Genomic DNA, 17,001 nt, shown 5'->3' with positions numbered 1-17,001 from the left:
TAAAACGCATAATTCAGTAGAAAATGTCACATTAATCTAACTCGCTGTTTTCCACACATTTTAGGACTTATACCTATTACAAAATGGGGAATCTGGACAACAGAATAGCCAATCCAGATCAGCTGCTGACACAAGATGTAGAAAAGTTTTGTAACAGTGTAGTAGACCTGTATTCAAACCTTAGCAAGGTAAGATTAAAGAGGAGCCATTCTTTGGTAATTCCATAATCTGCATAATTAAACATTTTAATATTTGTAGGATAGAAGTATATTAATATCGGCGTGTAACTGTTTAGCATAATCATTTGTATTAAGACCAGCATATTTTTTGCATTTAGTCCAGCGCATTACTTGATTGAGTCAGCCACATCAAAGATAGTTATAGTCCACAAATTATTAGGTACTACACTGCAAATGTCTTCAATGTCTTTCATTTAGGGCATGTCACGTGCAACTGAAGTAGTTTCAGTTGAGCTGCTGCTTCTTTCCACACATTCTGTTAAGCAGCTTACAACACCATGTTTGCAATCTATAGCTTCTTGTCTGCCAAGCCACATCAACTGTATGAGAAATGTAGCCCCAAATCCAATATAACCTCTTCCATGCCTGCCGGAAGGAGAAAACGAGGTGCAAAGAGCCAGAAGACCATTATTGAGACTCACAATTCCTCAAACAAAGAATCGGCAGAGAGCCAACGCCATCTGCCCTGGCTCAGAAACAGAGCGGGTTGAGGAAACCGAGAAAACGGAGCAAATAGAACAAACAGTGAGTAACAACGTTGGGGGAACCTCACCCCCCCTTAAGGAGGATGTCAATGACCCGACCCCCCTCCTCCCAGAAAAAGCTAATCCGTCCAAGAGGGCAAGAGCAGGAGCAGGAGGGATTCCTCCCACTCCTAACGCTGACCCACCCATGCCTCTAGAACAAGATATCAGAGGAGCCTGCTTTCAACCAATTCGGGATACGCACCCCTACCAAGAGATTTGCATGTTGTCTGCAGAAACTATGATTCTGGTTCTCCAAAGACTGGATGAAATCCTCACTAGAATAGTTAACATTGAGAAACAATTGGATACTAGTTCCTCCCCTTTAAATGCCCAAGGGCTTAAAAGGATGGTAAGAAATGACTCTGTTAACAACTCACCAACTCAAACTATGGATGAAGTGAGGTCCTGTCAATTCTTGCAAACAAACCAGATAATGCTTGAGATTCACCGATACACTCATAGGTGGATGAACCGCAAACAAATTACTATGTCCTTGTCTCAGCTCCTGAATTACCATTACCGAAATGTAGATCTAGAAAATTTCCACTTCCTGCCTACCTTGAGAAACACCATGCGCCTATTTATGACCTTTAGGTCATCAACCCTCCCATCTCGACTCATGGAGATAAAGGATACCCTATGGTGGTTCCATTCTCTCCGCCCAGTGAGGGTATTTAAGGACGAAACTAGGAGGCAATTGGTCCCTTGCATAGAGTCAAAGCTAATGCGGATAAAGGAAACCAAGCTCAACACTAGAAATACTAATTGCCCGAAGGAAGAAAAGAACTTTGTAAGCCTAGAATTACAAGACCTGAAGAAGAGGCTAATGAGTATAAAGACTGAGATTTCTACCCAAAATATAAGGACAGTAGCGCCTAGAGCACAATATTTAAAGACGTCCAACAGCTCTTTATCCCATAGAAAGACATCACTGCAACTCCCTGTTCCCTTTTCAAACGACACCAAATTAGATGAGGAATTTGGCGCCTCCGACATTTCTATGGCAACAACACCTAAAGAACTCTATGTTGCTGACAATCTGGAGATATCCAGCACCAAATGTACATCTGGACCTTTGCCTAATGTTCCAAAAACTTATCAGAATGATCAGCCTCTCTACTGTACTCCTGGCGAGACAGGATGGACAGATCTTCCAAATTCGAATCTGGCTCTTTGTTGGCCAGTGATCCACATTTTATAACACATACCTCATTAATACTTCCACAGCCACAGATAGAACCAACAATCCTCCAATTAACCCAGGAGGGAGAGGAGGGTTGACAGTTAATGAAACACCATGGGACTGTCTCCCCCGCTTGGGGTGCGGTTGGTTGGGTTTTATCTTCTAGGGATACTTACCCTATCAGACCTCCACCTCTTTCCCATACCATTTTGACCCAGGAGTCCTGGCCCAAGGATGACTTGTTATTGAGGGGATGTTACCCATCTATTGGGGAAGCTAGTATGGGATCTGGGATTTCCACAATTGAAGGGCTAGGGAGGAATGGCAGTGGGGCTAGATATCTCTATCGGCGAAGGGTTTCGAAATGCAGTGATCCTCGAACCCCTTCCAATCTACGCCCCATCCCAAGGGATGAGGGTAAGGAGAGCAAGGATTACACACCTCCGTCATTGGTGCTGTGCGATGCCAGGTCCATAGTCAACAAAACCGCCACCATGCGTTACTTTTTTGTCTCGCAGGGGATTGACCTGGCTTGTGTGACGGAGACCTGGGTACGGGAAGGCGAAGTAGTCTCCCTACATGAGATAACACCCCCAGGTTTTTCTGTCCTCCATCAATCGCGGACTGTGGGTCGGGGGGGGAGGATTAGCGTTGTTATTCCGGGAGGATTGCTCTTTCAGAGCTCTGCCATCACCGGCGATCTCCGGCATTGAATGTGTTGGTCTCGTGTGGGGCACCAAGGAGAGCTTGGCTGTCTGGCTGGTGTACCGACCACCCAGCACACCTGCAGCCACCCTGTCAGACCTGCTGGAGGTGGTGGCGGGCTGGGCCTTGGAGTTCCCAAACCTACTGGTTTTGGGAGACTTCAACGTCCATGCCAATGCCGCTCCCTCCTCACAGGTTCTGGACCTAGTGACTTCCATGGCAACACTAGGGCTCTCCCAGTTTGTTTTGGGCCCCACTCATCAAGCAGGCCACACGCTGGATCTGATCTTTGGGGCTGGCATAGATGTGATCATGCTCCCTGCTGTGGAAGTGCCATGGTCTGATCACTACGCTCTGAAAGCCAAGATTGACTTCCTGCTCCTCCCCAGCTCGGGTGGCGAACCTATTTGGGCTCATCCGCGAAAACTGATGGATCCTGATAGATTCCGACAAGCCTTGCGGAACCCTGCTCCTCCTGGCGACTCATTAGATGAGCTTGTTGAGGACTGGAATAACCGGCTCTTGGCAGCCATTGATGAGATCGCGCCTAAGCGCCCTCTGCGACCCCGTCAAAACCGGGCCCCTTGGTTTACTGAGGAGCTCCAGAAAATGAAGCGGAATCTCAGACGGCTAGAGCGAGTATGGCGACGGACTCGTGACGGAGCCTCAAGAACATCTTATAGGACGCTTATGAAAGCCTATGACATGGCTATCAAAGCTGCTAAGAAATCTTACTTTGCAGCTTCCATTGCATCCGCTAGCTCTCGCCCGGCACAACTTTTTAGAATAATTAGGTCAATAACGTCCTTAGGAGGACAACTAAATTTAAGCATAAATTCGACCCACAGCTGTGAGGCATTCGCGAGCTTTTTTGCGGAGAAAGTCCTGTTGCTCCGCCGTGACCTCCCTGCCAATTTAGATACAGTGACTGAACTGGAGGCCCCTCGACTGACTTCAGGTCCAGTGTTGGACCATTTCGATCAGATACTCCCTACTGATGTGGATAGATTCCTCCAAGTTGGTAGGCCCACCACCTGCCTCCTTGATCCGTGCCCGTCTTGGCTGATTAGGGAGTGTCCCGATGTTGTGCGGACCCCCCTGGTTGAAATTATCAATTTGTCCCTTGACACGGGGACATTCCCAGGGGAACTGAAGGAAGCAGTGGTGTGTCCACTCTTAAAGAAAACTTCATCAGATCCCTTAGACCTATCCAATTACCGCCCAGTTTCAAATCTTCCATACCTGGGTAAGGTAATTGAGAGAGCGGTTGCTGAACAGCTTGGTAGGTTTCTGGAGGAAACATCGGCATTAGATCCATTTCAGTCCGGTTTCCGTCCTGGTTTTGGGACGGAGACGGCTCTGATTGCCCTAACAGATGATCTCCGTAGACAACTGGATCGAGGCGGGTCAGAACTGCTGATCCTTTTAGATTTGTCAGCAGCCTTTGACATGGTCGATCATGATCTTCTGGACCACCGCCTCGCAGACGTGGGGATACAGGGCATAGCCCGTAACTGGTTGTGCTCTTTTATCTCTGGTCGGGGACAGAGGGTGGCACTAGGGAGGGAAATGTCGTCGCGCCACTCCTTGGTCTGTGGAGTGCCGCAGGGCGCAATTCTCTCCCCAATGCTTTTTAACATCTTTATGCGCCCCCTTGCCCAGATTATCGGGAGCTTTGGGCTGGGCTGTCACCAATATGCTGATGACACTCAGCTCTGTCTGCTGATGGATGGCCACACCAACTCGGCCCCGAACACACTGACCAGATGCTTGGAAGCTGTAGCTGGATGGTTTCGTGGGAGCCGATTGAAACTAAATCCTTCAAAGACAGAGGTCCTATGGCTAGGTCAGGATGGCATGGGGATGAGGGACCAACTCCCTTCTCTTGCGGGGGCCCAATTAGTGCCATTGCCTTCCGTTAAGAGTTTGGGTGTAATCCTTGACACCTCCCTTTCCATGGAGGCGCAAGTTACAGCAACAGCCAAGGCGACATTTTTCCACCTTTGCCGCATCAAGCAGTTGGTCCCTTACCTTTCCCGCCCCGACCTGGCCACAGTGATCCATGCGATGGTCATCTCCAGGCTTGACTACTGTAATTCGCTCTATGCGGGGCTGCCCTTGAAGCTGTCCCAGAAACTCCAGCGGGTACAGAATGCTGCAGCGAGGCTCCTCGCGGGGTCTCTGCCATGGGAGCATATTCACCCAGTGCTTTTCAAGCTACATTGGCTGCGGTGGAGTACAGGGTCAGATTTAAGGTGCTGCTTTTGACCTTTAAAGCCCTTCACGGCCTAGGACCCTCGTACCTACAGGACCGCCTCTCCCGGTATGCCCCACGGAGAGCCTCAAGGTCCATAAATAACAACACCCTAGTGGTCCCAGGCCCTAAGGAAGTTAGATTGGCTTCAACCAGAGCCAGGGCCTTTTCAACTCTGGCTCCGGCCTGGTGGAACACTCTGCTTCATGAGACCAGGGCCCTACAGGATCTGATTTCTTTCCGCAGGGCCTGTAAGACAGAGTTGTTCCACCTGGCCTTTGGCTTTGAGCCAATTTGATTCCCTCCCTCCCTCTCTCTCTTTTTTCTTTTCCTTCTCCTCCTGCGATGAGGCTACATTTTAGTATTTTAATGTTGTGTTTTATTTTTGTTTTTAAGTTGTAATCATTCATCTTGTTTTTATTATTGCTTGTAAGCCACTCTGAGCCCGGCCTTGGCTGGGGAGGGCAGGGTATAAATAAAAAAATATTATTATTATCAAGGCCCAGACGGTTGTCTCTCTTGTTTCAGTCCTCTCTTAAACTTGAAAGACTTTCTCGGAGACAGTTTGTAGACAGCTGTTGAGCAGAGCAGACGACACAAACTGAATAGATAGGCTGAATAGATAGGATGATGCATTGTCTTAAGTTTTGAACTCTTCGTTTTCTACCATAGATTCCGGTGTATAAGACGACTTTTTAACCCCAGAAAAGAGGTTAAAAAGTCAGGGGTCGCCTTATACGCCGGGTATGGGCATCGCGGAGCTGAACCCACCCCCCGCTGCTGCTGTGGCGGCTCTGAAGCAGCGGCGGGCTCCGCTGCACTCCAGGCGGCTTTCTCCCGGCACGGAGTCCGCCCCTCCCCGCTGCTGCTTCGGAATTTGGGGGGTTGTCTAATACGCCCAGTCGCCTAATACACCGGAATCTACGGTAAATCGAATGGTGTTATGTACTGAACTATGTCCAACCACTGCTTAATAAATGGAATGTCTGATTTCTTGGAGAATGAATATAAATCTTATATTTCAGTGTTGTGTGGCCTAATTTGGCTGTGTTTATTTGCAGAACATGATAGTTTGTTTAGAAGTTGTGTACTTTTTGGACTTTTTGAAAGTTGTGTGTCTTTTTTTTTTTTTTTGGCCTCATGATAACTAATATTAAACCTTCTCTTAACAGCCATTTTTGGATATCGTTTTGTATATCTTCAAGCTAACAAGTGCAATAGGAGCTCAGGTAAGATCACATTTTTCATCATGTACAGTAATTGTTCTGCAAATGACCCATTTGTTCTACAGCACAAGCAATGTATTATCAGGGAACTTTCTATAGATCTAGTATTCAGAAACATTTGGAACCAAAGCATTTAAAAAAATACACAAACACTCCAGGCCATTTTATTATGCAACTGCTCTTGAAAATTTATCAAGTCAATGCTGATGTCACTGGAAATATGTTGAAAGATGAGGGGAAGCCGCAGTTGAAACTTTATAGGCTAATTTCATAACATGCAGACAAACAAGTTACCAGCGTATACAATCCATGTTCTCTTGGAAGGTGATTGCATCATAGCCAAGCTGTTGAATTTTCATTGGCTTCCATTTCTGAGCAGATCTAATGGTTTGCCAATAGTTCGACGTCACTTTTTGTGGAAGCGTTTGTCCTGAAAACCCTTTATCCCGGCTGAGGTAGATTCAACCATGTGAAAAAAGAAATTATCACATGTCTGCATTCTTTCCAGTGTGGTTCAGCTTGCTGTGTGCTAAGAGTGTATTTTACCACATTTCAGCTGGTAGACTTTAAATAACCTATTGTTATCCTTTTCTGGTAATAAGACTCCACTGCATTTGTCCCATAATTCAGCACAACAGAAATACCATTAGCTCAGGCTAAGGTTCTGCATCTTAATGGATTCATTGGTACCATAAAAGAGAAGCCAGGGCTGTCCATACTAATGTTTTGTTCCGATACATGCAGCTGAGGATTGTAACAGTCTTCCTTGGTTGTATACCTGGATGCTCAACTGCAGTGAATCCCTCAGTAAAATTTCACTAAGGCTGCAATTTTATGCAGATTTACCTTGAGGTAACTCCCACTGGGCTCAGTGGAACTTCTGAAGAGATTTGTATAGGATTATATTACCAATTTTCCCAGTGCCTCCTGCAGCCCGTCCTGTATCTATTGGTCTCATCAGTATATTTCTTTGAGAAATGTTTTCTGCAGTGTTCATTTACCCCCCCAAAAGGTAACTTTTCCCTTGAATAACTGTGTTGAGCAATCCCATTTGTGTTTACTCAGAAGTAAATCTCACATTGTTCTGTGGGACTTATTCCCAGTTAAGCGTGGATAGGATTCCAGCTTTAGGTTAGAAAGGATTTGAAGATATTGTTGTCAATATAAAATAACACTGTACACGCATTCCTAAAGTCTTCTTTATTGCAGGGAGCCATACATACAGATACTTTTGAAACTTTCAGAACTCTTATTCAGTTTTCTTGTGTTCTCCCCTACTTAAGATACTTGAGGGAAAATCAAGTATCTTAAGTAGGGGAGCACTCAATAAAATTGAATGAGGGTTTTGAAAGTTTTGAAAGAATCTGTGTATATGGCTCCCTCTAAGTATTTTAAGTAGGGGAGAACTCAATAAATTGAATGAGAAAACTAGTCTGGCTGAGCTTTGAATAAGGATTTAAAAACCTACTTGCCTAGTTATTGACTTCAAAGGGAAGACTTGTGCATAGCTTAGCTTTGGAAAACTCTGTTTGGAGATCAGTAGTAGCCCAGTTTGCTCATCACATTAAACCGTAGATTAAAATGACCTACTGTTTGGTGAAAATGAGCAGCATGCTAGTGCATACTATTTGTTCACATTAAACCATAGCTTGTTTTAAACTGATTTAGCACGATGCTCAAACCAGGGCAATGTGATTTTTACAAAGTAAAAGTTTACAAGATGACATGAAATAAATCTCTTACAGGCATTAGTAAATCATAAAAATAGAACTGGATCTCTTTGGGTGCACTCATTTGTTAGACATTAATTATAGTAATTGAAGTAAATAAAGTAAATAAACTATTTTATGCTATTAATTGATTCTAATCTAATAAATCATAATATGAGGTGTGCACACCTGAGTTCTTTATGTTCCTTAGGAAATTGTACTAAATGTCACATTTAATCCTTTATTATGATTTTCCAGCAGTTCATCGAGAGGTTCTATGTAAATAAATGTTACTTCATCAGTTAAGGTTGCAAACTGCTCTTTGCATGCAGCTAATTCACCAGTATTGAATGGGGCAGGTCTGCTTGCATGGAACTTGTGTGTCATTGGAGATTTCAATTGCAGGCAATGTTCTTAAGTAATTTCTATGTAAATATGTCTTCAATTTGAACAGTGTGTGTTTTATCCTTCTATAGATAGTTGCCCATGGGCAACTATCACACATACATGTGCAAATGTTAATTTAAAAAATTGTGGTCGCTAACCAGTTTGTTTTGGAATTCTTGTCGTATTTCCTACATATTTATAGGGCCCTGCTTCCATGATGGCCTACTTGATTATTTCAGGCTTTTTCCTTACACGTTTAAGAAGGCCCATTGGTAAAATGACTATCACGGAACAAAAATATGAAGGAGAGTACAGATTTGTCAATTCCCGGCTCATTACCAATAGGTATGCATTTGTTTCAAGGCAAACTGGGGGGTCATAAAGACCAACTAAGAAATAAGATCCTTTCTGTGTTTCTTTATTTTCAAAAATTTGTTAACTTGCACTTATCACAATCCCAAGATCAGCTGTTCTCCTGAATTCCTTGTAGTTAAAACAACTAAAAAAATTCTGAACTATTTAACGCTTATTATGGGACCATTTCAAAGAAGAGACAGTTTTCCTGGATTGATATTGTAGCAGCTCTGAAGTGTGGCTTACAGGTGGCATAGTCCACATAGAACAAAGTGTTAGGGTAGAGTAGTGCTTTACTCTGCAAATGGCAGGGATTATGTTTTTGAATTCTCCCATGTGCTATTTGTTTTTTGTAAATCCTTAGCCTAGCAAGAAGTGAGGTTCACCCTTTTCTATTCTAATGTTTGACTTGCAAGAAGGTTTTTTGTGAGTGTTTTTGTGTGTGTTTTTACTGGTGTATGTGGGGGGGAATTCAAAATTGTGACCACCTACCTGCAGACAGAAGTGGTGGGGGTGGTCCCTTCTGTTGCCCCTTGACTCTTTCACCAGAGTTCTGCCTCATTCCGCTGGACAGGTAGCCCACGTTTGATTTCTAGTCGCTCTTGTTGCATGTAGTCCTTGCATTTTATCATCATTCTTCTTTTCATTTCCCCTTTTGCAGTGAAGAAATTGCTTTCTATAATGGGAATCAAAGAGAAAAGCAAACCATTCACAAAGCTTTCCGCAAACTGGTAAGTTAGCATGAAGCAGAACGGTGTGTGTATGGCTCTTTGCAGAAGAGCTAGATCGTTAATGAGATGATCATCTAATGAAATTATGTCATTTAAAAATATATATTTTCCCCAGACACAGTGCATAAATTACTTTGTGGCATATATTTCCACAGGCTATAGTATTATATATTGTATTGCCCACCTTTCTTCCATAGAATTCACTTTGGCATATATGGTTGTCCCCCTGCCCATTCTGTCCTTGCAACAGCCTTGTGAGATAGGCTAGGTTGAGAGATGGTGACCTGCCCAAGGTTACCCAGTGTCTGATCTTCATGGTTAAGTGAGGGGTTGATTCCTGATACCTCAATCCCTAACCCAACACTGTAACCATTAAAAAGGATGCAATCTCCCAAGCATTCATTTTGTATCATCCTGTTCGATTTAGTGACCCACCCCAAGGTTGCTTACATAATTGAATGAACGTTGTGAAGCAGAAGTTGCTTAGTGACTTTGTACCCAAAGGATTTAGCAAGGTTTGAAAGAGGATTAAGTTTTCTACAAAAGAATAAATGGGGGGGGGGGGAGGAATAGCGTAGCTTTATCATTTGGATGGTATGGCCTTCGACTTGCTGTAAACATGTTTGATTTAAAGAAAAGCTGCAGGAATTTGGGGGTTATATTGGAATATGGGCAGAACTGAACAAGACAGTGGCAGAGCTGTGCTTTCAAACATGTATTACCACCCAACCGCAGTAAGTGATAGGGGTGAGATTTCCAATGAAGGTGTGAGTCGGGGTGCTGTGCCCTTCTGCTTGCTGCTTCCCTCTCCCCCAGCTGCTTTTCTCCCAGCTGGGCTTTAAGAGTGGAAGTGAGCCTAGCTGGAAAGAAAGCAGGCTAAGGAAGTGCTGAGGATTAACCCATCATAACTCCATGGGAAATTACGCTTCACATCCATTCCACTGCCGCACTGCTCTCTCCCCACCTGTCTGCACTGCCTCACTCCACCCTGGCCTTTTTCTGAGATGGTATGCTTAGATCCATTAGTTTTACTTCTAGCAGACAAGTTGCCTGCAGCAGTTTTTTGTTTTTTTGCATCCAAGTTGCTGAGGCACCAGAAAGTGCTTCAGGAGGTGTTTACCCATTCACTTTAAGGTACCTCATACAGCTCACACATCCCTCTGAAGCACCCTATCTTTGGCCAAGGATTTGGGTTTGTTTGTTTTTAATCCACTGCACAATCCTATTGTAATATTGTGCGTGCAAATACACATTACCCTTTCCCATGTGTTTTCTTAGCATTACTTGTGAGAAGACTAGTCATCCTTTTTAAATGGAAGTTGGGATTTTCAAGCTTGCCAAAAGGGGGATATTGGATATGGAGTGCCCAACCTTGGTGGAACAATTCCCTCTTGTGCACTGTAGTGTGTTTCAACATTTATTTTCTTATTGCTCCTACAAATGTACATATATTTTAATGCTGGCTTGGCAGTGAACTAGACTGTTTTAGAAGCTATTGATTCAGTGCTTTAAATATATAGAATCTCTTGAAATAATTCTCCCCCTTTTTCCCATTTCAATAGGTGGAGCACTTGCACAATTTTATCTTGTTCCGGTTTACTATGGGCTTCATAGATACCATTGTTGCCAAATGTAAGTGTGCATAACACCCCTGGCCCTTTTGTGTGATGATCGCATTGGAGGAAAAATAAATTGCATTGGTGGTTGGTGTGGGGGGAGTTGGCTGGAAGTCATTTTAGGTTGTCCTGGGCAAGATAGAGCGACTAACAAATTTATTAAATATTAATAATTATAATATGATGTATAATAGCCTCACTCTCAAGTTGTTGACTTCAGTGGCGCACTTAGGTAATTTTAGACTCTGTACTCAATTAGATGGTAATGTATTAATTCACTTACTTCATCCGCCAACTCTGCTGTGTTTGGGCACCCTCCTCATTTTGTGGAATAGATCCCCTTAACTTCTGCCCCAAAGTCCTGTCCTGACAACACTACTGGTTAGCTTAGATCCAAAAGCGCCTTGTAGAAGCCAAAGGGCACTTCTCCGCTATCCCATTTCCGCAGATAATCCACTCCTTTGTAGCACCTCTATCATGTCACATCAAAGATGGTCCTCTCCAACCCTCGGAACAAATGTTCGGGGTTCTTTAGTCAGGAGTGGGTGTGTGGAAAAGTAGCCTTGCACAAGCGTAGTTCCACTCACACTTTCTTGGATCCAAACAACTACGAAACCAGCTGAAATGAGTGTAACAGGTGGGTTTGACGAGAAGTAAAGAATAGAGTTGCATGCTGTTGCTTAGTGTTGGGTTCATGTATCTTCCTCAGAATCATTGTAACCTTGTATTCATAGCTGTCTTTGAAATAAACTTCTAAAAAATATTTCAGACCTTGCGACCGTCGTTGGCTATCTGGTTGTTAGCCGTCCGTTTTTGAACCTGTCTCATCCTCGCCATCAGAATAGTACCCATGCGGAACTTTTGGAGGTAAGCAATAAGCTTCTGAGCTGAGTTATAGTGGACAGCATGCAATTTGCTCGTTTACTCATGATCAACCCCGCATTTTGTCACTTTAAGGATTACTACCAAAGTGGAAGAATGTTACTGAGAATGTCTCAAGCGCTTGGCAGGATAGTTCTCGCAGGCCGTGAAATGACACGGTTGGCTGGGTAAGACCATTAATATGTACTATTGCCATTATCTTCCGAATAATGTATAGCTGTCAGGGTATGGCTTGTTGTGACATATGAACCTGGACTCATGGTTTGTTTCTATGCAAGCCATGAATGGTAACCAAGGTTTCTTTTTGGCTTAGCACTTGTGGTTTATTTGGAGGAAACAAATCATGAACCGAGGTTCAGACATCGTGACAAGCCAGGATCTGGGGAGGAGTGGAGAGAGAACTTTTTAACAGCATGCATTAGCATATTCCTTGTTCAGCGTGTAAATCATAGTTAATGGAAAAAATAGTTTAATGTGATTTGTGAACTAGTCTAATTTGTAATTATGACTTGCTTGCATTATTGCACCTTCATTTTAAGCTGTTTTGGTTATTTAATTAGCTTTTGGAAACACTTTAATAAGGTGTCCTTTTTTAACTTCTAGGTTCACCGCTCGAATTACAGAATTAATGCAAGTTCTGAAGGAGTTGAACAGTGGCAAATATCAGCGGACTATGTTAGCCCAAGAAAAGGGTAAATGGCGGACTTGATGTGTCTTTAAACTCATAGTCAGACTTGTGCACTTTCTAATGGATGCTTTTCTTTTTCACTTAAGATTCAGAATTGGAAAAAGCTGTGCCACTGATACCTGGCTCCGGACGAATAGTCATCGCAGATAATATTATCAAGTATGTAAAGTATCTATTCTCTTGTTAGATTTTCTCTCATTAGCCTTCTTCAGTTCTACACACTTCCACTCCACTCCACACTTTTACAATTTTGTTTTTAATTCAGTGCTCACCGGTCTGTTTCCACTATGCAGGACTCTGCGAATGTGCAGCTCCCCCAACCACTTTGCTCTTCCCTTGTTTTTTATCTTTTTTTATTTCTGGACCATGGTTACCTAAACCAATATTTGATTTAGAGCGTTATCTAATCCCAGACATGGGGTTGATCACTCTCTGTGCAGCCGAGGTTTGTTCTGAGCTAACCTTGTCCTACTTCAGTGTGGCATGGAAGCAAAAAGAACCGCAAGGAGAGATTTTGGCAGTCATTACCAGGCACGTTGTGGCAAAAAAGAAAGAGAGAGAGAAAGAAACGTTAACCATGTAAGATTATACCAAAGGAGAACTTGAATGCAAATTGTACAAGCTTGCAGATAACTTACATAATTTGTATAGCCTGAGATCTTGGGAGAGCTGCAGCCAGTTGGCACAGGCAATTACCAGTCAATGATCTGCAGGTGAGGCAGTGGAAGTGCTGGACCAGTGCCTTGCCTCGGTAATGGACTGGATAGAGCCCACAAACTGAAACTCAATCCAGATAAGACTGAGGCGCTGTTAGTGGGTGGTTCCCTAGACCATAGCTCATAGCTTGGGGGTACTTCTGGACCCTTTGCTGTCTCTCGAGGCTCAGGTGGCCTCAGTGGCACAGAGTGCCTTCCATCAGCTTTTGCTGGTGGCCCAGCTATGCCCCTGTCTGGACAGGGATAGCCCTAACTACTGTTGTCTATGCTCTGGTAACCTCAAGGTTACTGCTATGCGTTATACGTAGGGCTGCCTCTGAAGACGGTTCGGAAACTTCAGCTGGTGCAGAATTCAGCAGCCAGTTTGCTCACCAGAGCAAGATGGTTTGAGCATATTACACCAATCCTGGTCCGACTGCACTGTCTACCTTAAACGGCTCAGGACCACAATACCTCAAGGACTGTCTCTTTCCATATGTACCTACCCGGACCCTGAGAACATCTTCTGAGGCCCTCCTTTGTGTGCCTCCTCAAGAGGTCCAGAGGGTGGCAACACGAGAATGGGCCTTCTCTGTGGTGGCTCCCCGTCTGTGGAATGCTTTCCCCAGGGAGGTTCACCCGACGCCTTCATTATATCCTTTTTAACTAGGCCTTTGTTTGATCTGTTTGACATCCTATGCCCTTTTAAAATGTTTTTTTGGGGGCGTACTATTGGGTTGTTGTTTTTATTTTCATTATGTATTTTGTGGTTTTATATCTTGATTTTATTCTGTGAACTGCCCTGAGACCCCCGGGTATAGGGCGATATATAAATTCAATAATTTTTATTATTATTATTATTTGTGTAAGGTAGTTTTGGACTAGGTTCATGCTTGCCCACATTGATCATCTGATTGAAAGCATAGTAGTTCGACTTTACATCACCCACTACTTTGTTTGTTTCATGGTTGGGTGTCTGTGTATCTTCAGAAAGTATGGTCTCTTAGTATTAACAGCAAAGTATCTGTTTTTTTCCTTGCAGGTTTGATCATGTTCCATTGGCAACACCCAATGGCGATATGTTGATTAGAGACCTCAACTTCGAGGTATGTCATGACGTGAGCAATTTCATCTTGAAAGAATGGGATACATCCATTGTCTGCATGAGGGAAGCAAATTTCTTTCCCATCCCCTACTCCTGAAAAACTTCTCTGGAAGGTCAGGGGACCCTCATAAAACAGTGTCAGAGGGCCTGTGTTATCCAAAATTGGGTGGAGGCACTTTGCACTAGCAGAGCTTTGCCTGATTTGGGGTGATTCCTCCTCTCCCAATGTCATCCCCGTCCCACCAGAGAAGCTTTTCCGGGGCTGTGGAAGGGCAAGAAGGAATGGTAAAGATCCATATACTATCAGCCATCTGTTCACATAGAATTTGGTTCTAACTCCAAGCATTCAGTAGGTGGGTAGAAAAATCTAAACTTTCTCATCAGAACATGTGAGAATAGAACAATATTGATCAGGAACCCATGTGATCAACTCATGGTTTCCTTCGTTTTAGCCTTATAGTCCAGTCCATATGGTTTTTAACAGTGTTTCTGTACAGTTAACAAGTTTTTTGTTGTTGTCCATAAGTATTATTGGCAGCTCCGTGTGCAAATCTGCTGCACCAGCCAAATCACAGGGATTACCGTATTTTTTGCCCTATAGGACGCACTTTTTCCCCTCCAAAAATGAAGGGGAAATGTGTGTGCGTCCTATGGGGCAAATACAGGCTTTCGCTGAAGCTTGGAGAGCGAGAGGGGTCGGTGCGGACCGATCCCTCTCACTCTCCAGGCTTCAGGAAGCTATCAGCAAGCCTGGGGAGCCCGCGGGAGTTCCTGCAGGGCTCCCTAGGCTGCGGATAGCAGCCTGCTGAACGGAGCGCGGGGCGCGCTGAAGCAGAGCGCCCCGCGCTTCGGGCAGACATCGGGCAGCCCCACAAGCTCGGGGGACAGCGGGGAGGTGCAGCGCCGCCATCCCGCTGTTCCCCGACCTGGTTTGGATTCCCCGACCTGGTTTTGGGAGGGAAATAAAGGGGAAAAAAATTTCCTTTATTTCCCCACCCAAAAAACTAGGTGCGTCCTATGGGATGAAAAATACGGTATATGTGCATTGGAATCATCATCTTAACAAATTATAAACCACTAGGTGTCACTGTTGGGTGACTCTAAAGTGAAACTTTATTATAATCACATGGGAGTTCAAGCATTTTCTTAAACATCTAGAATAGTCCTGGATATAAGGAGATGCTGTACTAATTATAAAATGGGAAAGTAAGCCAGTTTATTCTTTCATATATGCCTCCTCTTCTTACAAATCAACCCAAAACGTGTTTACTTGGTAGTCCTCTGAATTTAGTGGTATTTTCTTTTTAGTAAGTTCACTTAGGGAAGCGGTCTTCATTTGATTGTAATTTCCTGCATCCTCAGATTCCTAGTTAAGTAGTTGCTAGCTTTTAAAGTTTAACTAAAGACTTCCAATTGTTGAAACCGAGCAAAGGTTACACTGAGGAATTTGACTTTTTAGCTTAAAGGAACACAGTGGGTTTGGAATTTGTTTTAATTATTATTATTTTTTGGCAACTCATTTGAAGTTTTCCATTTTGAGTGCTCACGCTTGAAAGAACATTGTGGAGCAATAATTTTGTTCAGTGGTTAATACAGTATAAGGAGACCTGGTTAATACAGTAGGTTGAGCTGACATACAAATAAAAACTAAGCAGTTACCCATATTGCTCATAGTCCTTTTTTTCAAAATATTTAAATACATGATTTGCATTCCAGGTACGATCCGGTGCAAATGTTCTGATTTGTGGGCCAAATGGGTGTGGAAAGAGTTCTCTCTTCCGTGTCCTTGGTGAGGTAAGTAAATGCGGGGAAAAGTATACCTTTAACATCGAAAGGCGCAAAATCACAATTCATTGAATTTTATTATTTGTTTTATCTTTGCAGTTGTGGCCCCTGTTTGGTGGCTGTCTGACTAAGCCTGAGAGAGGAAAGCTGTTTTATGTTCCTCAGGTAAAGCAAACTGCCATAGCCTTTGGCATTTCTTGTTGTTTTTAAAAATGTGTATCAAGTTGTCCTGATTCCTGGCAATTTACTTTCAGAGACCGTATATGACTCTTGGAACACTCAGAGACCAAGTCATCTACCCAGATACCGTAGATGACCAGAGAAGGAAAGGAATCTCTGACCAGGTAAAACAATGTCCCAGTTATTATTATTATTTTGCTGTAAAAGCTGAAGTTCACTGTAAACTTAGGTAAACATTAAAAACAGCAGCAAAACCATAACTTTCATACAGTGTTTGACAGTATAGCTGTACTGCTTCTTTTTCGTAAGTAAACTTCATTTGATGGAAGCCATGGCCAATTCATGCAACCAATTTTGTTGTAGTTGCAGTGTGGTGAATACTATAGCACGAAGTTAAACACAGGGTACATGAGAAAGGGGGAAAGATGGATAGGCAAGTTCCATTATAGTAGTTGGCGTGTGTAATACATCTCCTTTAGTGCTACTGTGCCTTTAAGGCAGATGAAGCAAGATAGCTCCACATGCAGCCCAACCTAGTAGCGGCATAATGGCTGCTGCTACATCCTTTATTCTCGTGGTCCCTGTGCTCTGCTTTCCACTCGAGATGGGAGTCAAGATGCACAAAAGGGCCGATTCCCCACTGCTACGTCCCTAATTGGGGAGCCCAAATGCATGTGAAGCAGAAGTTCTGATTGCTTCCTGTCCTATCTCAAGGCCAAAAGGTGAGAGATTTAG

The 17,001-nt window shown here is 43.6% G+C and overlaps 1 protein-coding gene across 2 annotated transcripts in view; it reads left to right on the top strand.

Annotated features, from left to right (window-relative positions):
- Positions 1-17,001, top strand: part of ABCD3 (ATP binding cassette subfamily D member 3) — a 48,947-nt gene that overhangs the window by 23,886 nt on the left and 8,060 nt on the right. For both annotated transcript variants that reach the window (XM_081008646.1, XM_081008645.1), the window contains exons 7-19: positions 65-188; positions 6,081-6,137; positions 8,433-8,575; positions 9,246-9,315; positions 10,878-10,947; positions 11,701-11,798; positions 11,889-11,980; positions 12,417-12,505; positions 12,588-12,660; positions 14,239-14,302; positions 16,018-16,095; positions 16,186-16,251; positions 16,341-16,430. In XM_081008646.1, coding sequence (XP_080864772.1) covers positions 65-188; positions 6,081-6,137; positions 8,433-8,575; positions 9,246-9,315; positions 10,878-10,947; positions 11,701-11,798; positions 11,889-11,980; positions 12,417-12,505; positions 12,588-12,660; positions 14,239-14,302; positions 16,018-16,095; positions 16,186-16,251; positions 16,341-16,430 — 1,114 coding nt within the window. The remainder of the gene's footprint in view (positions 1-64; positions 189-6,080; positions 6,138-8,432; positions 8,576-9,245; positions 9,316-10,877; positions 10,948-11,700; positions 11,799-11,888; positions 11,981-12,416; positions 12,506-12,587; positions 12,661-14,238; positions 14,303-16,017; positions 16,096-16,185; positions 16,252-16,340; positions 16,431-17,001) is intronic.

This window comes from Podarcis pityusensis (genome assembly GCF_964106645.2).
Source record: "Podarcis pityusensis genome assembly, chromosome: 6".
Taxonomy (NCBI): Eukaryota; Metazoa; Chordata; class Lepidosauria; order Squamata; family Lacertidae; genus Podarcis; species Podarcis pityusensis.
The sequence above is the reverse complement of the archived record's forward strand: the minus strand, read 5'-3'. Positions and strand labels throughout refer to the sequence as shown.